The sequence below is a fragment of the Cherax quadricarinatus genome, chromosome 68 (assembly GCF_038502225.1).
Source record: "Cherax quadricarinatus isolate ZL_2023a chromosome 68, ASM3850222v1, whole genome shotgun sequence".
NCBI lineage: Eukaryota > Metazoa > Arthropoda > Malacostraca > Decapoda > Parastacidae > Cherax > Cherax quadricarinatus.
The window spans coordinates 24,062,866-24,087,951 of record NC_091359.1 but is presented as its reverse complement, the minus strand read 5'-3'; the positions used below and the strand labels follow the sequence as shown (position 1 = coordinate 24,087,951).

Here is a 25,086-nt window from a genome sequence, read left to right as displayed (position 1 = left end):
AGGTGTTTTATCCTTTCCTATACAGCCAAGAAAGCTTACTCATAGGGTCAGTGTGGGACATGCTTTTTAGCTTCAATTCTACAACTCTACACACACATTATTCTCCCTTCTGGATGGGACAAGCTTCTATTAGGCGAAGATACCTTCAGATTGAACAACTGACCACTGGATCCTCTCAAAGTCGAGGTTGTGCCTCTCTGTCATTCATAGGACTGGAACAATCCAGCTCACGAGTTTCCTCATATACCATCCTCAGAGTACTCACATTACAACATCCTGCAAGGGCTAAGGAGCTATTCGATTTTGCCAGTCTCACTCTCAACAATCCTTCGGTCACAGAGCTTAGTGTGACCCTATTCTATTCTTCTTCCAATCACTGTCTACTGGGCAGAGGCTGGTACCCAACAGTTATAGTTATTGCAGATGTAGGTCATCACAGCATAAGGGGACATTAAGATCCTACTAGTTTGCTTATTTCTGGATAGTAAAGAAAATGGAACATATCAAACAAAAAAGGTAGTAGTCCTCCTAGCTAAACTCAGAGCAAGATGCCTACGTTCCACCTGAGTCAGTAACAAGTTTACCCACATAGTTGCATAAATTTTCACTGTGGAAACAAGAAGCTGTTTGGTGTTCCTACCAATGAAGCCCACAGCAGGCATGAAAGGAAGATTATTATTATTATTATCATCATAAAACAAAGTGCTAAACCTACAAGGGTCAAAAGGAAGAATAAATTTATCCCAAAACTAAAATAGGGAAAATTTTCTTAATAATATCTGAGGCAAATGAAGATGTGAAGCCATCACCAAGATCAGTGCACAAGTCCACACACCAGGATGTCTGGCTTTACCTATTTCTGTCCTTCCACAAGAAGCAATGCCTGTATTGTATAGGTTAGAGACAATACAGTTTTTCTCCTCACATTTATGCAAACATCAGATTCTTTTTGTATGTGACGGAATCCTGCAATGCCTGTGTCTGACCAGTTGGCATGCATTCAGCAGTTCCACCATCCTCCCTCCCACATTCAAAGGAAATATAAGGCCTTTATCAGTGGTCAAGCCCGCCTTCCTTGCAGTCCTGTGTTTGGATCTCAACTTAATAGTTTGATCTGGCAATTGTTCTCCTCTAATTCAGATATGGCATCCCAGACTAGACCATCATCCCCATTCTCTTCTCTCTTGAAAAAGTTTTTATCCTCTTATGAGAGACATCCATATCTTCTCACATGTGTTAAGATGACTAGACATCTTTATAAATATTTTTCCTTGTCTCCTACTATTCTCACTTATGGGCAATCTTGTTTAGGAATCTTTCAATCCCAAGGGATTATCGGCACACTCAGCTAAGGGACATGTCCCTGTCCCTCTTCGCTCATCAGTATAAAATGGGTAGCTGGTTATTAGTCGATTGGTGTGGGTCGCACCAATCGACTAATAACCTAATTTGCCTGAAATGCTCTACATAACAAGAGGCTTTCTATATAGTAGTATGTCACTGATGTTAGCTATGGACTGTATACCTTGAACATGTACTTGTAGAAATAAAATTATTATTATTATTATTATAGGAGCATTACCTTCTCTCCCAATGTCTCTTCTTTATATATGGTTTAGCAGGGTAGCAAAAGTGCCATTTTATGTGTGTAGGGAATTCATGCTTCAGTGGCTCTTCTCTTCCACATCAGTGTTATAGGAAAGCACAACACACATGACCTTCTAGCCTTGTTAGAGGTTAGAATGTATCCTCAACACTTGTTAGTGCTTGTGTCTACCTAGTCCAGTCTAATACATATCAATGATTAATAATGTCATGATGTTAGGACGACACTCACTTGTGCAGAGTTCTTGATGGGCTTCCAGGATTTCTTCTCTCTTACTTCAGCCTTCCTCTTAACATTTGTCTTGAATTCTTGATAGAGCATTCTACCCGTGCTCAGAACAGCAAGGTGTTTCAGAGCTCGTGCACATGGGAAAGCATTATACCTAAGAAAAGGTGTACAGAATACAACTGCCTTCCTAAGAACATACGTATTAATACAAAGGTTGTTTGGAGGGTACAGTCTCATATCTGGACACATTTAAGAATTATTACTCTCTGTTTAACCTATCTCCACACCTGTCTCCACCGGGATCAGGGCCAACCCTTAGGGAAGTGCAGCTGGCAAAACATACATAAGCTCCAATAAAAAGAGCCTTTTATTTTCAGGCTTAGATCATGAGGCACAACTTTCAGCTATTTACAGACGGTGTGGAAGTGGAGGAAAAAATCTTCCTTGTTAATGAAGTAACAGAATCCTAACCAACAATGAACCATTTTATTTGACTATTAAATAAATATGTTGTCTCATAATTCTAGAATTTTGTCAACCAAATCGTATTTATACAGTAAATAATCCACCGTGCTTAATCTTTCACAGAAAATGACATCTAATTTCCCTTTTCATTTTTTCGTCAGTGACAAAGAAAGGTAACAAACGACTAATGTTCACGAGTACTAAACATATTCCTTCTCCATGTTTAACTATCTTCGCCAGTCACAGTAACTAGTACTGAACACTCAACAAATATCATGGAATAGGTGGAGACTGAACCCGTTCCATAATTTGCTTGCAATCGTGTTATTAAGATTTCATAAATCCTTCAGCAAACTTAAATTAAGAGCCATTTTTGTACTCAACAATGAGTCGAAATCGTCTCAGACTCATGGTTGTTTTATCAGTTCTTGGAGTACAAGCAAGACATGGCAATTTTGACAATAGAAGAATAGGCCAGTGATTGCCCAAAATATATTTTCACCTGAACCAGAATAAATAGAAGTCTTTCTGTTCATTACTTGTCCTAAAAAAAACAATTACAGCTACTGATCTCATCCCCAGTGATGGATTTCCGTTAAACAGCCGACATAATATACAGAAGTCATACACACTGGTTAACTCCGGGATAAGTGCCTCTATAAGCTCTGTGATTATGTAAAGAACCAATGAACAATATTCCATAAAGTTAAGTTCTAATTTTGTCAATATAAAATAATGGTTGCAAAAACGTTTCGATCCACCCTTGAACATGTTTTATGTATGTATGTATGTATGTATGTATGTATGTATATATATATATATATATGGGTGTGTATATATATATATATATATATATATATATATATATATATATATGGGTGTGTATATATATATATATATATATATATATATACAGGAAGGCCCCGCTTTACGGCGTTTCACTTTACGGCGTTCCGCTAATATGGACATTTCAAATTATGACCAAAACTCGCTATACGGCTCCCCCCACCTGACTTTCTAATACGGTCACCGTGCCCCACCCTGTTTGTTTACATTCTCCGTGAGCTCAGTAAGCACTAAGTCTCTCCATTTTGTCTGGAAACTCCAAAATTTCAAGTTTTTAAAAGTTATTTCATATTTTATATATACTCTGATAATTATACTTATGTATACCTGTACCTAAATAAACTTACATACTGTGCTGGCATGCAGGTACACATTAAAATTGGTAAGTGTCTTATGTCTCCAGACGTCATATTAGTAATGATAATAATAATCATCGAGTCATTTAAATGTCGTATATTACGTTAATATACACATTTTCATTAATCCATCCATGATATTTTTTTCAAAATTATATAATAAACACGATGCATAACATATAAATAAGATAAATACACCCCACAGTAGAATAAATAAACATAAATGTGAGATGTGGTAGCAGACGACTTGCACAAGTGACGCCATATTAGAAATGATAATAACAATACTCACCGAGTCTCATTAAATGTCGTATATTACGGTAATATACACATTTTCATTAATCCATCCATGATATTTTTTTCAAAATTATATAATAAACACGATGCATAACATATAAATAAGATAAATACACCCCACAGTAGAATAAATAAACATAAATGTGAGATGTGGTAGCAGACGACTTGCACAAGTGACGCCATATTAGAAATAATAATAATAACAATACTCACCGAGTCTCATTAAATGTCGTATATTACGTTAATATACACATTTTCATTAATCCATCCATGATATTTTTTTTTAAATTATATAATAAACACGATACATAACATAAAAAGATGATAAATACACCCCACAATAGAATAAATAAACATAAATATAAGATGTGGGAGCCACATAACTTGTACAAGTGACGGCAAGAATAACATTTTCTCTAATCTAACATAAGAGAAAATGTGTTACTGGGGGTAACTGTAGAAAATTATTCCTTTCGTATGTATGTAAGTAAGTTTATTCAGGTATACACAAATACAGTTACATAGATTATCATACATAACAACATACGTGTAGAGAACCTAGGATAACCCAAAAAAGTCAGTGTGACTTATTTCCATTGCCTTCACTCAGAGCTTCATTTCTTCTCAAAATGATGTTACATGAGAATGGGAGTGTTCTTCTTTATTAATTCTACCGTATCAATGTAGAGACAACCTGTACACAATGTAACTTGTACACAAACCAGACGTGTACACTTCGTTTGTTTACAAAACTTACCTTCGCCTGGTTTGTTTACATAACTCTGCGCCTGCCCCCTCTCATGTACTCATTCTTTCTCTCTCTCATTTATTCGCTTTTATCTCATTTACTTACTCCTGACCCTACATTAAGACTACAAATATTTTAAGGTAAGTAATGAGTGAACTGTATATACATTTTATCGCTCTGGGATGCTTAAATATCATAGAATAGTATGTGTGGGTGGGGTGGCCTGGTAAGGTAGCCTGGCTATTACCATACGTACCACACTTGATTTCTTACAATAAATACTACTTGTCTCACCCTAGATTAAGACTATAAATATTTTAAGGTAAGTAATGAGTGCACTATGTGTGTATTGTACTTTTTTATTGTTTTTTGATGCCTGGTTCTATTGCTAACTTAATATATGTTAGTGTAAACTTGTTATCTAGTGTTTGTATGCATTTATAAGTGGAAAAAAAGGGTGTTCCACTTTACGGCGATTTCCGCTTTACGGCGGTAGCCTGGAACCTAACCTGCCGTATAAGTGGGGCCCTCCTGTATATATATATATATATATATGTGTGTGTGTGTACATATACATATATATATATATATATATATATATATATATATATATATATATATATATATATATAAATATAAATATACAGTGGACCCTCGACCAGCGATGGCATCGATTAACGATAAATCTGACTAGCGATACATTTTATCGCAAAAATTTTGCCTCGATTAGCGCTAAAAAACTCGACCAACACTATTCCTTCTGTCTGAGATGCGTCCACTTCTGGCCAGTGTTTACAAGCCAGCCAGCCACCGCGGTCGCTTCCAAGCATACAATCGGAACATTTCATATTATCACAGCCTTTGTAGTGATTGCACCTGCAAAATAAGTCACCATGGGCCCCAAGAAAGCTTCTAGTGCCAACCCTACAGCAAAAAGGGTGAGAATTACTATGGATATGAAGAAAGAGATCATTGCTAAGTATGAAAGTGGAGTGCATGTCTCCGAGCTGGCCAGGCTGTACACAAAACCCCAATCAACCATCGCTACTATTGTGGCCAAGAAAATGGCAAGCAAGGAAGCTGTTCTTGCCAAAGGTGCAACTATGTTTTCAAAACTGAGGTTGCAAGTGATAGAAGATGTTGAGAGACTGTTACTGGTATGGATAAACGAAAAACAGATAGCAGGAGATAGCATCTCTCAAGCGATCATATGTGAAAAGGCTAGGAAGTTGCATGACGATTTAATTAGAAAAATGCCAGCAACTAGTGGTGATGTGAGTGAATTTAAGGCCAGCAAAGGTTGGTTTGAGAGATTTAAGAATCGTAGTGGCATACATAGTGTGATAAGGCATGGTGAGGCTGCCAGTTTGGACCAAAAAGCAGCTGAAAAATATGTGCAGGAATTCAAGGAGTACATAGACAGTGAAGGACTGAAACCTGAACAAGTGTTTAATGGTGACACTGACAATGTTGTGAAACACGTTAGGAATGTCATAAAGGAACGGGAGGTAAAGGCCTCTAAGGGCAGATATGTTGTGCGACAGAGGTCCAGTGACTCTCAAGCTGGTCCTAGTGGCATTAAAAGAAGGGAAGTAACCCCGAAAGAGGACTTGCCACCTCAAGTCCTAATGGAAGGGGATTCCCCTTCTAAACACTAAGATCACCAACACACTCCCCTCTTCCCATCCCATCAATCATCACCAAATCTTCAATAAAGGTAAGTGTCATGTAACTGTGCATGTCTTCTTCAGTTTGTGTGTATTAAAATTAATATTTCATGTGTTAAAATTTTTTTTTTCAATACTTTTGGGTGTCTTGCACGGATTAATTTGATTTCCATTATTTCTTATGGGGAAAATTAACTTGACTAACGATTATTTTGACTAAGGATGAGCTCTCAGGAACGGATTAATAGCGTTAGTCAAGGGTCCACTGTACATGTATATATATATATATATATATATATATATATATATAATATATAATATATATATATATATATATATATATTATATATATATATTATACAGTGGTCCCTCGCTTTTCGTAGTTCTCGGCAATCGTAAATTTCGCCAATCATAGGGGTATTTTCGTATAAACATGGACTCGCTTTTCATAGGTTGACTCGCGAATAGTAGTTTGTCCGGGACGTGTAAGCACAGTGTGAGCCGGGGAGGCCTCCCTACCCAACCAGTCTGGCATTGTTTACCAGTGAGTGAAGGTCCCCTCAAGTGCTCCTACGAAATATTTCATAATATTCCACTCATTTTAGTGCTTGCAAGTACTAAATAAGCTACCATGGCTCCAAAGAAAGCTCCTAGTGCCAAGCCTGTGGTAAAGAAGGTGAGAAATATGTACAGTGACAAAGTCTTGGGCCATTTTAGGGAAGTGTTAAAGAGACGCCAGAAACAGAGCTCTCTCCACAGTTATTTTGCGAGACAGGACTAGAGTGACTCTCAAGGTGGTCCTAGTGGCATTAAGAAACAGAGAAGAGAAGTAACCCCAGAAAAGCAATTAGTACCTGAGGTGTTGCTGGAAGGGGATTCCCCTTCCAAACTGTAAACAATTCAATCTCTCTCCTCCTGCAGTCTCCCATACACTAAGAAGAATCTCCAATAAAGGTAAGCATTATGCTGATAATGTTTCATTCATCATTTCCCATTGTATTGTTTATGTACTACATGTATATTTCATGTAAAAATTTTTTTGTTTTAATACTTCTGGGTGTCAGGAACGGATTAATTGTATTTACATTATTTCTTATGGGGAAAATTGATTCGCAAATCGTAAATTTCGTTTATAGTAGCTCCTCCAGGAATGGATTAATTACGAAAAACGAGGGACCACCGTATATATATATATATAATGTGAGTAGTCACGAAAGCGCTTGGAATTTCTCTATTCTTTCAGAGTGGTTGTTTTGCATATTCTGAAATCACCTGTTTACTGTGATCTTATTGCATATATATATATATATGTATATATATATTTATATATATATACGTATATATATATATATATAATATATATATATATATATATATACAGTGGACCCCCGCATACCGTTGGCATCACATAACGATTAATCCGCATACCGCTTGCTTTAATCGCAAAAATTTTGCCTCGCATACCGCTTAAAAACCCGCTCACCGCTGTTCGTCCGAGACGCGTCCAATGTGCACCTTAGCCAGCCTCACATGTTCCGCCGGTGGCATTGTTTACCAGCCAGCCTCCGCGGTAGCATCCAAGCATACAATCGTAACATTTCGTATTATTACAGTGTTTTTGGTGATTTTATCTGGAAAATAAGTGACCATGGGCCCCAAGAAAGCTTCTAGTGCCAACCCTACAGCAATAAGGGTGAGAATTACTATAGAGATGAAGAAAAAGATCATTGATAAGTATGAAAGTGGAGTGCATGTCTCCGAGCTGGCCAGGTTGTATAATAAACCCCAATCAACCATCGCTACTATTGGTGGTACAGCTGCTGCTGCTGCACTGTCAGCTGCTGCTGCTGCTGTAGCATCGTCTGCTGCTGCTGTAGCATCGTCTGCTGCTGCTGTAGCATCATCTGCTGCTGCTGTAGCATCGTCTGCTGCTGCTGTAGCATCGTCTGCTGCTGCTGCTGCTGTAGCATCGTCTGCTGCTGCTGTAGCATCGTCTGCTGCTGCTGTAGCACTGTTGTTGGTGTGGCTTATTGAGAATATACCAAGAAACAATTAACCCCAGAGGATTTGCCACCCAGGATAACCCAAAAAAGTCAGTGTCATCGAAGACTGTCTAACTTATTTCCATTTGGGTCCTTAATCTTGTCTCCCAGGATGCAACCCACACCAGTCGACTAACACCCAGGTGAACAGGGAAAAATGCCTGGAACTAGTGCTCATATTGGTGAATTTAAAGCCAGCAAAGGTTGGTTTGAGAGATTTAAGAATCGTAGTGACATACACAGTGTGATAAGGCATGTTCTGGAAGAAAATACCAAACAGGACCTACAGTACTCAGAAGGAAAAGGCACTCCCAGGACACAGTGTCTCATCAGTATCTTCAATAAAGGTAAGTGTCATTTATTCTTCATTTAGTAGACTAGTACATGCACAATATATACTGTGCATGTACTACTCTACTATTGTGCATGTATCCTTCTCTTTGTGTGTAGGAAAATGTATATTTCACATGGTAAAATTTTTTTTTTTCATACTTTTGGGTGTCTTGCACGGATTAATTTGATTTCCATTATTTCTTATGGGGAAAATTCATTCGCATACCGATTATTTCGCATACCAATGAGCCCTCTTGCACGGATTAAAATCGGTATGCGGGGGTCCACTGTATATATATATATATATATATATATATATATATATATATAAATAAATTATATATATATATATGTATATATATATATATATATATATATATATATATATATATATATATATATATATATATATATATATATATATATATAATGTATATATATATATATATATATATATATATATTTTTTTTTTATTTATTATCACACCGGCCGATTCCCACCAAGGCAGGGTGGCCCGAAAAAGAAAAACTTTCACCATCATTCACTCCATCACTGTCTTGCCAGAAGGGTGCTTTACACTACAGTTTTTAAACTGCAACATTAACACCCCTCCTTCAGAGTGCAGGCACTGTACTTCCCATCTCCAGGACTCAAGTCCGGCCTGCCGGTTTCCCTGAATCCCTTCATAAATGTTACTTTGCTCACACTCCAACAGCACGTCAAGTATTAAAAACCATTTGTCTCCAGTCACTCCTATCAAACACGCTCACGCATGCCTGCTGGAAGTCCAAGCCCCTCGCACACAAAACCTCCTTTACCCCCTCCCTCCAACCCTTCCTAGGCCGACCCCTACCCCGCCTTCCTTCCACTACAGACTGATACACTCTTGAAGTCATTCTGTTTCGCTCCATTCTCTCTACATGTCCGAACCACCTCAACAACCCTTCCTCAGCCCTCTGGACAACAGTTTTGGTAATCCCGCACCTCCTCCTAACTTCCAAACTACGAATTCTCTGCATTATATTCACACCACACATTGCCCTCAGACATGACATCTCCACTGCCTCCAGCCTTCTCCTCGCTGCAACATTCATCACCCACGCTTCACACCCATATAAGAGCGTTGGTAAAACTATACTCTCATACATTCCCCTCTTTGCCTCCAAGGACAAAGTTCTTTGTCTCCACAGACTCCTAAGTGCACCACTCACTCTTTTTCCCTCATCAATTCTATGATTCACCTCATCTTTCATAGACCCATCCGCTGACACGTCCACTCCCAAATATCTGAATACGTGGGTTGTATATATATATATATATATATATATATATATATATATATATATATATATATATATATATATATATATATATATATATATATATATATATATATATATATATGAGAAAGTTTCGTTTTTCTTTTTGGGCCACCCTGCCTCGGTGGGATACGGCCGGTTTGTTGAAAATATATATATATATATATATATATATATATATATATATATATATATATATATATATATATATATATATATATATATATATATATATATATATATATATATATATATATGAGCAAGGGGCTAGTAACCCCTCCTCCTGTATAAATTACTAAATTTAAAAAAGAAACTTTTGTTTTTCTTTTTGGGCCACCCTGCCTCGGTGGGATATATATATATACATATAGTATATATATATATATATATATATATATATATATATATATATATATATATATATATATATATATATATATATATATATATATATATATATATATGCATGCATGCTGTAAGTTAATATGAGGTACCGGTAGTAGAGGGTCATCAGCGTCCAGATGCAGGAGACAGTTTTTGAAGTACGAAAAAATGAATTTCTGCACAAAAGCCTGACGACCCCGGTGACTGCCACCCCTCACGTTGGCTTTTCTCCCTGATCAACAACTGGTTCACATGATTGCTTTCTTTCCATGATGGGAACTGAGACAGAAAACAAGATGCAGGAGATAATTTGAGCTAAAATAAAAGTGAGAGAGAGTTCATCTGAGTTGGTTTAAGACATCAGCACATGTGAGTGTGTCCTTGTTGTGTTCCTCATGGGTTGTCAGGAACTTATACAACACTGTACCTTTTAGACCTGAAGAGTATGTCAAGCTCTTTTAGACAGAGCCAGTCAAACTGAACCACCCTCAAAATAGTACTTTTCAATTTCAGGTATGCATTAATAGATGTTTTTCCGAATTAATGTGACAAAGTTGTTAATTTTGCACAAAATTCACCTTGTTAAAAATTATCATAACAATTTACCTTGATCTTGCCAGATTTATCCCATGTTTGTTAATATTATTTATCATAATGTTCACACTGATTTCCACTTTTATTGCAACAATGAATTTATACTTGGCTCATTTGGTAAAATCTTCATTGTCAAAATCACGAGCTCTGCCTAAAAAAGCACATCATTATATATACATGTGTATATATATACGTATATATATATATATATATATATATATATATATATATATATATATATATATATATATATATATATATATATATATATATATATATATACACACAAAATCCATATAAAGCATCTACATGCATATTTGTTTATCTGTACAAACACTGTAAAAAATAACTCAGTAATGCACGGAAAATCTTAAAATGCACTCAAATTTTACTGCATAATTAGTGAAGTGTTTAACTTAAATAATTTGTTGTCGTCGTTGCTCAGTGGTTGCTCAAGAATTTTGCAGCACTTCTCATAACAAAATTGGGAAGCTGAAAGAATGCTGGCAGAAGTCTGTGCATATCTTGCATATCAATTTCGTGACCCGGCAGATGTCCACTTTCTGACCCGGTTCAGAGAAGCCCGCAACACGTTTAAGGTGTCCCAGGTCCTTCAACAAAATTAATAAAATCTCACAAAGGATGCACACTAAAGCATATGGGCTAAACTATAGTAATAAAAATAAATATTTGCTTCTATGAAAAAAATACTTTATTATGCAAATCAAGAGTGCATAGTGTGTGTCTAAAGTAAGAAAAATAAAATAAGTAATTGCACAACATATTTCAAGATGCAGGTTTTCTCCTAGTCTATAGTATATGGTGATCTTTAAACAGGTAAAATCTTGAGCATGTGGTAACACAATGACAACTAAACAATGATTTAACAAATATGACAATGAAACAGATGTGATCAGAGATACGAGTTTACAATGTCGCGATACAATTGTATTTTCTATAAACATTAAGTTTTACTACAAATTCTACAGAGCTATTACGTAAATATAACAGAATAATTTTCTGATATACTGAATGAAATGTAGAAAGATTGCAATCAATGATCACACCTTGTTTATGGACGCAAGGATTGGGACATTAGGATGCCAGAAGCAAACCTTTGGTAAAAGAATGGAACGCTTAATTACATTGTGCGATAGTTTTGTTTCTCAGCATTCCTACGGCTCTTGGACGTGAAGCAGAGACATCCGGCAGTGTTACGTGATCGCTTGAGTGGCTTTATGGGGTTCTCCTCTCTTTGTCGCTCCGTCAAGCACCTCTCGTAGTAATCATAATCCTTTAAGTACCTAGAGATTACATACTTTTATTAACATTAGTGTAGCAATAATTCATTAATACATTACATTATACATAAAATTCATATATTTATTACCTATTTACCTCCTAAAAATATGCTGACTACTTCTCCTGCTTTAAAATTCTTGTTTTATGCCTTGTTTTATGTCTAAAATATAAATAACATTTTGAAAAGCAGAAGTTTAGGAGAGAAAAAAGGCAGTGGAGAAACAATTAATAAGAGAATTTAAAAAGATGAGAAAACTCCTGACCAATATTACACTTTAACATACAGTAGACGTCCATAATTCTTGGGTTATGCTCCTAAAGTGATGCTACTAATGATTTTAGCGACTTATGGGATGAATAACATATGGGGAAAACAGGGCTGTGTTTATAACACCTCCCAGTAAGTTAAAAAAAAAAAAGTTCTTCTTAATTCTTTGAAAATAATAGTTTTTCTTACCCAACATTATGATTTTTATAGCTTCTTTCATCTGGAGCTGTATGAAGAAGGTTGACATGTAGCTGTATGAAGAAGGTTGACATGTAGCTGTATGAAGAAGGTTGACATGTAGCTGTATGAAGAACGTTGACATGTAGCTGTATGAAGAAGGTTGACATGTAGCTGTATGAAGAAGGCTGACATGTAGCTGTATGAAGAACGTTGACATGTAGCTGTATGAAGAACATTGACATGTAGCTGTATGAAGAATGTTGACATGTAGCTGTATGAAGAAGGTTGATATGCAGCCGTATGAAGAAGGTTGATATGTAGCTGTATAAAGAAGGTTGACATGTAGCTGTACTGGAGAAGGTTGACATGTAGCTGTATGAAGAAGGTTGACATGTAGTTGTATGGAGAAGGGCGACATGTAGCTGTATGAAGAAGGTTGACATGTAGTTGTATGAAGAAAGTTGACATTGGAGAAGGTTGACATGTAGCTGTATGGAGAAGGTTGACATGTAGCTGTATTGGAGAAGGTTGACATGTAGCTGTATGGAGAAGGTTGACATGTAGCTGTATTGGAGAAGGTTGACATGTAGCTGTATTGGAGAAGGTTGAAATGTAGCTATATGAAGAAGGTTGACATGTAGCTGTATGAAGAAGGTTGACATGTAGCTGTATTGGAAAAGGTTGACATGTAGCTGTATGAAGAAGGTTGACATGTAGCTGTATTGGAGAAGGTTGACATGTAGCTGTATGGAGAAGGGTGACATGTAGCTACATTGGAGAAGGTTGACATGTAGCTGTATGGAGAAGGCTGATGTGTAGCTGTATTGGAGAAGGTTGACATGTAGCTGTATTGGAGAAGGTTGACATGTAGCTGTATGAAGAAGGTTGACATGTAGCTGTATGGAAAAGGGCAACATGTAGCTGTATTGGAGAAGGTTGACATGTAGCTGTATGCAGAAGGGAGACATGTAGCAAGCAGTACAACACAGTCACCTACCACCATTACCTACCATCATCTACTACCATCGCCATCAGTTACTATGGCCTGCAGGAGCTAGTTACTGACTCAGGTTGTGTGAATTGGTTTTATTTCAGCCAAAAACAGACCACATGCTAGTGGCTTGTTTTTGTGCTTAACAGTATTTTATTACATGTAAATGAGATTTTGTGTACTGCAGAAAAGAAATAAAGTTGAATTGTGTTTTATATATTAATATTAATGGTATACAATACCGACAAGTTGATGAAGTAGACACATGTACAATTAGATACATGTGCATGCTCAATAATAACTCACATAGAGGCAGAAACTTGGAAAATTAATTGATGTATAACTGGACCCCCTGCTGGGGTCCTCTTTTAGTGAAAAGTAAGTAGGTAAGTAAGTAAGTTTATTCAGGTATACACAAATACAGTTACATAGATTATCATACATAGCAGCATATGTATAAAGAACCTAGGATAACCCGAAATAGTCGGAGTGACTTATTTCCATTGGGGTCCTTTTAATACCTTATTATTATACAATGTAGGAGATATCTTATTATTATACTACAAGGGAGATTTACTAGGAATAAGGTAAATAGAGCTATTTACATTAACATGTGTGTTAGCTAATAAAATAAAAAATAATTCTCTTCCCTTTATGTTGTTACATTCATTAGGTACCTTTTGGCACTCTTCTTGAACTGGTTCATGCTATGACTGGCTTTGACATGTGCAGGCAATCTGTTCCATTCCTTTATTGCTGTACAATAAAAGGTGTTTGAAGCCTGGCCACTAACTGTGGGTACTACAAAGTTGTGCTCTCTTCCCCTAGTACTATGGTTGCTTCGGTTCCCAGCCTTGACAAAATTAGCAGCAAGATATTCTGGACACTGTGAGCAATTTTATAAACTTGATTTAACTTCAGTTGTTGTTTTACTCTGTTTTCAATATTCAGCATATCCAATTGTTGTAATTCAACCTGGCCTACATGTTCTCTTGGAGCCAGGTCCAGGATGAATCTTACCATTTTAGTCTGGGTTATTTGCAGTTTATCTTTCAATTTTTTTGTCAAGGCAGAGTACCATGATGAGCAAGTATAGCCCATATGACACTGTATACGGGATAGACATAGAGTCCTGCGAGCCTCAGTAGGTAGACACTGTGCTTGTCTGTAGAGGAACTTCAGTCTAGCATTCGCTTTCTTTACTACACTGTTCCCTATCAGTTCTCCTGACATGCATGGGTCAAAGGGGATTCCCAGGTATTTTACTGAGGAAACTGAAGTGATGAGTTTCCTATTACACTGGACATTAAAATTATTTACCATTCTCAGTTTATGTTTTTGCCAAAGAGTATGGTTTACGTTTTCCTGAGGTGTAATGATAGTTTGTTGTCTACTAACCATTTGCTGCAGGACTCCAGTTCTAGTGTGAATACATTAGCTATATCTTGTGGGTCTTTACCTAACACTAACAGAGCATCGAGATCCGCATACAGTAGGAGTTTGCACTTGACACTGATGGGCATATCATTTACATAACACAAAAATAATAAGGGACCCAGAATACTACCTCGGGGAAACTCCACATGCTATCGGCAGGGGTTTTGATTCTGTTTTGTTGATTTTGACAATTTGTTTCCTGTTGTTAAGGTAGGACGTAAACCAGCTTATGGAACGTATGCCGATAGTTTGAAGTTTCTTACATAATACATATATTGTGGTTGACAGTATTGAAGAGCTTTTGCAAGTCTAAGGTTACCATTCCTATGAGGTTCCCTATCGACATTTCAGTTCTTATATAATCCATTAGATTAATTACGGAGGTGTCGGTTGAGTAAGAGCTCCTAAAGCCTGATTGGTAATTATGAAGAATGTTGTTGTCATTAAGTTACTTTACTACTTGACAGTACACTGCCCTTTCTAGAATTTTGAATATTACACTGAGTATACTAACAGGCCTATAGTTGCTGACATCAGACTTACTATTTTTCTTGAATGTAGGAGTAACTCTGGCCTCCTTAAACCCTTCTGGTATGGTATTTGTGGTTATGGGCAAATTTATTATGTGAGCAATGGGGATTGCCAATTCAGAGGCACCATCTTTTAGGAACACAGATGGGATGTTAACTGGGCAGGTGCTCTTAGTTGGGTTTAACCTGCTTAGTTCTTTCTGCATGAAGTTGATAACTGTTTGGGTTTACCCCTCTATTGATATACAGGTTTCCCTCAACATTCACGTTTTCAACTTTCGCGGGCTTCACACATTCGCGAATTCCCAACCGCCAAATTTCCAGCCTCCAAATCATATTTAAGTTTACCGCCAGGAGTCCTTACTACCCTCCCTCCGACCCCTGCAACTGGCAGCCAGCCCTCCCACCACTGTGTGGTGAGTGTTTTGTTTGTTCATTATTTGCTATTAAACTACAGTATAAATAATGTAAACCCATCCATGACTGCATATTAGAATGGCTATTCAGACAGGTATTGGAAGGTGACATCATGTGTTTACTCTTGAACACAGCAAAGAATCAAACATTTGTGCTACTGCTAATAATAATAATAATAATAATAATAATAATAATAATAATAATAATATAATAAAAATAATATAATAATAATAATAATAATAATAATAATAATAATAATAATAATAATAATAATAATAAATACGATAGAATTGAAGAAGGAAATTGTACAAAAATACGAGGGCTGAAGCAGTGGTGGAGGAAGTGGTTGACGCATCGTCAGTGTGGCTTTGTTTATGCTGGAGTGAGTATTAGTCTCCATGCTCTTCCAAACATTTCACAATAATTCATTGTATTTGGTGCTTGTAGATTGAGTGTGACTGGAGTGGTTGAGGCAGTGGTAGAGACAGTTATAGAGGCAGTGGTAAAGGCAGTGATAGAGGCAGTGGTAGAGGCAGTTATAGAGGCAGTGGTAGAGGCAGTTATAGAGGCAGTGGTAGAGGCAGTTAAAGAGGCAGTGGTAGAGGCAGTTATAGAGGCAGTGGTAGAGGCAGTGATAGAGGCAGTGGTAGAGGCAGTGATAGAGGCAGTTATAGAGGCAGTGGTAGAGGCAGTGATAGAGGCAGTGGTAGAGGCTGTGATAGAGGCAGTGGTAGAGGCAGTGATAGAGGCAGTGGTAGAGGCTGTGATAGAGGCAGTGGTAGAGGCAGTTATAGAGGCAGTGATAGAGGCAGTTATAGAGGCAGTGATAGAGGCAGTGGTAGAGGCAGTGGTAGAGGCTGTGATAGAGGCAGTGGTAGAGGCAGTGATAGAGGCAGTGGTAGAGGCAGTTATAGAGGCAGTGCCTCTACCACTGCCTCTATAACTGTCTCTATCACTGCCTCTACCACTGCCTCAACCACTCCAGTCACACTCAATCTACAAGCAAGCACCAAATACAATGAATTATTGTGAAATGTTTGGAAGAGCACGGAGACTAATACTCACTCCAGCATAAACAAAGCCGCACTGAGGCTGCGTCAACCACTTCCTCCACCACTGCTTCAACCCTCGTATTTTTGTACAATTTCCTTCTTCAATTCTATCGTATTTATTATTATTATTATTATTATTATTATATTATTATTATTATTATTATTATTATTATATTATTATTATTGTAGGTAGTAGGTTGGTAGACAGCAACCATCCAGGGAGGTACTACCGTCCTGCCAAGTGAGTGTAAAACGAAAGCCTGTAATTGTTTTACATGATGGTAGGATTGCTGATGTCTTTTGTCTGTCTCATAAATATGCAAGATTACAGGCATGTCTTGCTACTTCTACTTACACTTAGGTCACACTACACATACATGTACACATTTATTTATACACACTCATCTGAGTTTTCTTTGATTTTATCTTAATAGTTCTTGGTCTTATTACTTTTCCTTTTATATCCATGGGGAAGTGGAATAAGAATCTTTCCTTCGTAAGCCATGCGTGTTGTAAAAGTCAACTAAAATGCCGGGAACAATGGGCTAGTAACCCCTTTTCCTGTAAAGATTACTAAAAAGAATAAGAAGAAGAAAATTGTTTTCTTTCTTTTTTGGGTCACCCTGCCTCGGTGGGAGACGGCCGACTTTTTGAAAAAAAAAAAAAAAAAAAAAAAATATTATTATTATTATTATTATTATTATTATTATATTATTATTATTATTATATTTTTATTATTATTATTATTATATTATTATTATATTATTATAATATTATTATTATTATTATTATTATTATTATTATTAGCAGTAGCAGAAATGTTTGATTCTTTGCTGTGTTCAAGAGTAAACACATGATGTCACCGTCCAATACCTGTCCGAATAGCCATTCTAGTATGCAGTCATGGATCGGTTTACATTATTTATACAGTGGACCCCGCATACCGTACGCATCGCATACCATACAATCCGCATACCGCTCGCTTTGATCGCAAAAATTTTGCCTCGCATACCGCCCAAAAACCCGCTCACCGCTCTTTGTCCGAGACGCGTCCAATGTGTGCCCTCAGCCAGCCTCACATGTTCCGCCGGTGGCATTGTTTACCAGCCAGCCTCCACGGTAACATCCAAGCATACAATCGGAATATTTCATATTATTACAGTGTTTTCGGTGCTTTATCTGGAAAATAAGTGACCATGGGCCCTAAGAAAGCTTCTAGTGCCAACCCTACAGGAATAAGGGTGAGAATTCCTATAGAGATGAAGAAAGAGATCATTGATAAGTATGAAAGTGGAGTGCGTGTCGCCGACCTGGTCAGGTTGTACAAGAAACCCAAATCAACCATCTCTACTATTGTGGGCAACAGAAAGGCAATCGAGGAAGCTGTTCTTGCCAAAGGTTTAACTGTGTTTTCGAAACAGAGATCGCAAGTGATGGAAGATGTTGAGAGACTCTTATTGGTGTGGATAAATGAAAAACAGCTAGCAGGAGATAGCATCTCTCAAGCGATCATGAGCGAAAAGGCTAGGAAGTTGCATGAGGATTTAATTAAAAAAATGCCTGCAACTAGTGATGATGTGAGTGAATTTAAGGCCAGCAAAGGTTGGTTTGAGAGATTTAAGAAGCGTAGTGGCATACATAGTGTGATAAGGCATGGTGAGGCTGCCAGTTCGGACCACAAAGCAGCTGAAAAATATGTGCAGGAATTCAAGAAGTACATAGACAGTGAAGGACTGAAACCTGAACAAGTGTTTAATTGTGATGAAACAGGCCTGTTTTGGAAGAAAATGCCAAGCAGGACCTACATTACTCAGGAGGAAAAGGCACTCCCAGGACATAAGCCTATGAAAGACAGGCTTACTTTGTTGATGTGTTCCAATGCTACTGGTGATTGCAAAGTGAAGCCTTTATTAGTGTATCACTCTGAAACTCCCAGACCGTTCAGGCAAAAGAATGTCCTCAAGGAGAATTTGTGTGTGCTGTGGAGGGAAAACAGCAAGGCATGGGTCACTAGGGACTTTTTCTATGACTGGTTACACCATGCATTTGCCCCCAATGTGAAAGATTACCTAACTGAAAAGAAATTAGAACTTAAGTGCCTCCTGGTGTTAGACAATGCCCCTGGTCATCCTACAGATGTGGCAGAGCGACTTTATGGGGACATGAAATTCATTAAGGTGAAGTTTTTGCCTCCTAATACCACTCTCTCTCCTGCAGCCCATGGACCAGCAGGTTATTGCAAACTTCAAAAAACTGTACACAAAAGCTCTGTTTGAAAGGTGCTTTGTAGTGACCTCAGAAACTCAACTGACTCTAAGAGAGTTTTGGAGAGAGCACTTTAATATCCTCAATTGTGTAAACCTTATAGGTAAGGCTTGGGAGGGAGTGACTAAGAAGACCTTGAACTCTGCTTGGAAGAAACTGTGGCCAGAATGTGTAGACAAAAGGGATTTTGAAGGGTTTGAGGCTAACCCTGAGAGGATTATGCCAGTTGAGGAATCCATTGTGGCATTGGGAAAGTCCTTAGGGTTGGAGGTTAGTGGGGATGATGTGGAAGAGTTGGTGGAGGAGGACAATGAAGAACTAACCACTGATGAGCTGATAGATCAACTTCAACAGCAAGAGGCCAGACCTGAGGAAACTGGTTCAGAGGAGGGGAGAGAGAAATTGAAGAAGTTGCCTACTACAAAGATTAAGGAAATCTGTGCAAAGTGGCTTGAAGTGCAAACCTTCATGGATGAAAATCACCCTCACACGGCTATTGCAAGCCATGTTGGCAACCTGTACACTGACAATGTTGTGAAACACTTTAGGGAAGTCATAAAGGAATGAGAGGTACAGGCCACTATGGACAGATATGTTGTGCGACAGAAGTCCAGTGACTCTAAAGCTGGTCCTAGTAGCATTAAAAGAAGAAGGGAAGTAACCCTAGAAAAGGACTCGACACCTCAAGTCTTAATGGAAGGGGATTCCCCTTCTAAACACTAACACTCTCTCTCCCCTCCTCCCATCCCATCAATCATCACCAGATCTTCAATAAAAGTAAGTGTCATGTAATTGTGCATGCCTTTTTTCAGTTTGTGTGTATTAAAATTAACATTTCATGTGGTAAAATTTTTTTTTTTTCATACTTTTGGGTGTCTTGCACGGATTAATTTGATTTCCATTATTTCTTATGGGGAAAATTCATTCGCATACCGAACATTTCGCATAACAACCAGCCCTCTTGCATGGATTAAAGTCACTATGCGGGGGTCCACTGTACTGTAGTTTAATAGCAAATAATGAACAAACAAAACACTCACCACACAGCGGTGGGAGGGCTGGCTGCCAGTTGTGGGGGGTCGGAGGGAGGGTAGTAGGGACTCGCATTGGTTGAGGCAGTGGTATTTAATAACATACATGTTATTAAGGCATAATGTATGTATTTAGTACAATTTATGACGTTTTCATGTACTTTATGATTGTTCATGGTTGGACAAGTTAAGGAAGCAGCATTGTATTATATTTCCCTACAATATATTGGGGCACCAAACATTCACGGTTTTTCAACATTCACGAGGCTCTTGATCCCCTAACCCTCGCGAATGTTGAGGGAGACCTGTAGTATGTTTTAAACTTATCAGAGTCTGTGTTAATGGTATTTGATGCAGCTGGTAGTTTACTTACTAGTGTTGATGAGACAGTTGTGTAGTATGAATTAAAACAATTTGCCACTTTAGCTGTTTCGTGGCATACCTCGTTATCAATATTTAGTACTATGTTAGATCTATTGACGGGTTTGTGGCTAAACCCCAACTGTTTTAGTTGGTGTCAGAGTTTTCTAGGGTTATTCTTGTACTCTTCGATTTTTGAGCAATAGTGCCTTGCCTTTGCACCTTTTATAAGCCTCTGCACTCTGTTCCTCACCCTTTGGAATTTATTTAGTGCTGCAATATCCTGTCTGTTTGCCTGAAATCATTTTAGCAACTGGTGTTTCTTTACTGTAGGTTGTAGTTGACCTAATTTTCATTGTCCTGTGTAGGCCTATCCTTTCCCTAGTGATTTTTTCCTGGTATAGTAAATGATGATATGATCACTAAGCCCTGTGGTAATGACGCATGACTGACTAATATTCTCAGAGCGGCTGCAAAGTATGTGGTCAGTTAGGGTGGCTAAGAACTATGTGATCCGAGTTGGTGTATTAATTAGTTGAGTGTAACTATTTAAATCCAGAATTTGCTTATACCTTTTACATAGCCCGTTATTTTGCTGTTGAAAACAGATATTGAAGTCTCACAGTATTACTGTCTCGTCTTGAAAAGTCCTCTAAGAACTAGTCATGGGTTGGTGGGCGGTAACTAGTTCCTACTAAGATGAGTTTGGTCTTGGGAAGCAGCACTTCAAACTATAGAATCTCCAGTCTGACATTTAAATCAAGCCTTGGATTATAGGCTAAGTCATTTCTTACATAGGCACATACCCCACCACTTTTTCTATTCCTATCTAAGCATTTTATATTGTAACCTTCTATTTTGACCTCTTCATCAGTCACCGTATCATCCAACCAGGATTCAGAGATGGATATAACTGCTACCCTAGTTCTGTTAGCTAGAATCATAATCTCTGCCAATTTTGTAAAAGGTGATCTTGCTTTGACATGAATAAAGTGAAGGCCTGTTTTCATAAAACAATCATAATCATCAATATATGGCAAGGGGTCATTTGTATTAATCCTTTCAGGGTTTCAGCCGTACTAGTATGGCTTACGCACCAGGGTTTTTGACGTACTAGTACGCCTAAATTCTAGCGCCCTCAAATCTAGTGAGAGAAAGCTGGTAGGCCTACATATGAAAGAATGGGTCTATGTGATCAGTATGCGCAGTATAAAAAAAATCCTGCAGTACACAGTGCGTAATGACAAAAAAGAACTTTGACTGTGTTTTTGGATTAAAACAGTGACTTTGCACTGTATTTTTGTATGGTATTTATTGTTGTGTTCTAGTTTTCCTGGTCTCATTCTATAGAATGGAAGACATACTACAGAAATTGAGATGATTTTGATTGATTTTACAATGAAAAGTACCTTGAAATTGAGCTCAAAGTAGCAGAAATGTTCGATTTTTACCAAAGCTCAAAAGTAAACAAATCATGCCAAGCGTCCAATACACATCAACTGGTGAGTCTAATATTCTTTCACAAGTGCACCGATATTATTTATACCATTTCTACACTAATGCAGTAGTCTGCATAACAGTAACTCTTCTATTTTTTGTGAGAATAAAAATTCAAAGTAGAAAGCAAAAGAATGTAAGAGGGGCGTTGGGACGTGACTAATGAACAGAGGAAATGTCATTTTAGTGCCAGGAATGTCTTTCTTATTTATTCTGGACCCTATTTGGAAATTGGCATCTTTTGAAATTTGTGTGAAATTGGCAAAATTGCTAAATTCTGACCACTGTATTGGATAGTTGAAATTGGTAAATGGGTGGTTTCTTGCACTCATTCAATAGAAAAAAATGGAGTTCTAGCGAAATACTCATGATTTTTGTCGACTAGTGCAGTGGAATTGGCCGAAAATAGGGCTCAAAGTGGGCAAAATCGCTGATGCGTAAACATCGTCGAGACCTCTAACTTCGCAAGAGCATAATTCCGTAAGTTTTCCATCAAATTTCATACTTTTGGTGTCATTATGATCGGGAAAATATTCTCTATCTTTTCATAAGATTTTTTTTTTTTTTTTTTTTAAATTTGGGCGACCCTGAGAACAAGTCTCTGAGGGGGCCTGTCGATCCTGAAAGGGTTAAAAATAGGTGAATCAATGTCATCATTGCTAAAGGGTAGCTGTGCCAAAGTGCATTTGTTGCAAACAAAATGAAGTCTGGCATGCCAGTGGGGGCCCAAATATATATACAATGTATATATATTAATTTTCTGAGTTTCTGCCTCCATGTGAGTTATTATTGAACACTGACAAGTGTTCATTACACTTGCAGTTATTCACAAATCAGTACTATATCTAAATCATTACTTTCTTAAAATTCGTCAGAGTCTCATGCCTAATTTTCCTCTTGGCACTTCAAGCATCGCTAATATTCCTTCTGGGTGTAATAATTAGTATCCAGAGATAAGAAAGTGATGATAAATGGAAAATTAACTGACGAATACCAGGGCAACAATGGTATGGAACAGGGGGAGGTGCTGTACCTAGGAGGGATATAAGGCAATGGCCTCGCTCAAGGTGTGAAGGAGATTTATATCAAGACAGCTCTCCATAACAGTAATGCGAGTCAATACAGGTCTGCCATCACAAATCCGGCAATCAGTTATTCGGTTCCTTCAGTTATTCGGCACTAATTTTGGCTAGCATAATTTCAAATTTCCAGGATCGCCACACCAACCTGCTGGTACTGTTTGATGGCGCTACTTGCTGAATAAGTCATTCCAATTTCTTTTTCTCCATTTATTGTTTTAACCTGCTTACTTTTAGCCCTAGCCATGGTTCCAATGAATAAAAGAAATGCTTCTCATTATGTAAAGCACCTACACAGTACATTATCCATTAAAGATAAGGTGGCTTTGAAGCCACTGTCGGTTGCCATGAGCTCAGTCTCATGATGCAGGAGAATATGCTTTATTATTACGCTAATATCAACACTACAGCTTATTTGCCTATCACAATTGATCTAATATGACATAAGAAACAATATAAATAACATAAAACATGTTAAATACTCCAGAATAAATAATATTTGGCATAATACCGAGCAGTTCGACGGAGGTATGAAGAGGATATGGTATACAAATACCATTCTCCTATCACTGTCTTGGTGGCTTATATTAGAGAAAACAGAGTGTAGCACAGGGCTAACTGTGATATACATTCGTACTCCACCATAAACATGAAACAAAAAAGTTATTTTCTCTCTATAGATTATCACACATAGCAGCATATGTGTAGAGAACCTTGGATAACCCCAAAAAAAGCCAATGTGGCTTATTTTTAATACCTGGCTTGGATTAGCCATATATGATTTTTGGTAAATATTTGATTCCCAGCCAGGGTAGAAACATTAGGTGTGTTTCTTTACACCTGTTGTCTATGTTTACCCATCAGTAAATGGGTACCTGGGTGTTAGCCGACTAGTGTGGGTGTTATCCTGGGACACTGACCTAATTTTCTTGAAATACTCTGCATAACAAGCGGCTTTCTATATAGTAGTATGTCACTGATGTCAGCTAGGCCTGTATACCTTGTACATGTACGTGTAGTAAATAAAGATATTATTATTATTATTATTATTATTATATTATTTTCTCAGTTGTTTGTTGGGTTATCTTATTCAAATTTGGGCAATGTATGATGGAAAGATACTTCTTCACGTACACCAAAAATGAAAGAAATCAAACCATAAATAGCGGAGTTCACTTCTCAGCCATTAGCGGCCGCTTAGCGGTATATTTTTGTATGGTTGTTATGGTTATATTCTCATTTTTTCGGTCTCATTTGATAGAATGAAAGATATATTACAGAAATAGATATGATTTTGATTGCTTTCATGATGAAAAGTACCTTGAAATTGCGCTCACAGTAGCGAAAATGTTCTATTCTTTAGCGAAGCTCAAGAGTAAACAAATGACGTCACCGTATAATACCTGTCCGCCTGCCAGTCCAAATTCCAGTGCGGACTCAAGAATGGGTTGACATTATTTATACAATTATTACAATAATGCAGCAGTCTGCATAACAGTAAATCTTCTATTTTTTTGTGAATAAAACTTCCAAATGAAAAGCAAGAGTAATATAAGAGGGGCATGTAGCTGTGACTAATGAACAGAGAAAAATGTTATTTTATTGCCAGGAATGTCTGCATTGTTTATTCTGGATCCTATTTTGAAATTGGCATCTGTTGAAATTTGTGTGAAATTGGCCAAATTGCCAATTTCTGACCACTTTATTGGGTAGTTGAAATAAGTGAATGGGCGGTTTCTTGTACGCAGTTGACAGACTAGAAGTAAATAAGTTTATTCAGATATACACAAAT

General features: G+C 37.4%; 1 protein-coding gene across 2 annotated transcripts in view; it reads right to left on the bottom strand.

Annotated features, from left to right (window-relative positions):
* LOC128697660 (uncharacterized) overlaps nucleotides 1-14,029 on the bottom strand; it is a 134,507-nt gene extending 120,478 nt beyond the window's left edge. Inside the window, exons 1-2 of one of the 2 annotated variants that reach the window (XM_053789485.2) lie at nucleotides 12,031-14,029; nucleotides 10,356-11,496 (exon numbers count right to left, since the gene is read on the bottom strand). In XM_053789485.2, coding sequence (XP_053645460.2) covers nucleotides 12,641-13,603 — 963 coding nt within the window. In that variant the 5' untranslated portion in view covers nucleotides 13,604-14,029 and the 3' untranslated portion in view covers nucleotides 10,356-11,496; nucleotides 12,031-12,640. Of the gene's footprint in view, nucleotides 1-10,355; nucleotides 11,497-12,030 lie in introns of those variants that run through there. The other variant, XM_070099774.1, reaches the window with a different exon arrangement.
* Nucleotides 14,030-25,086: the final 11,057 nt, after the last annotated feature.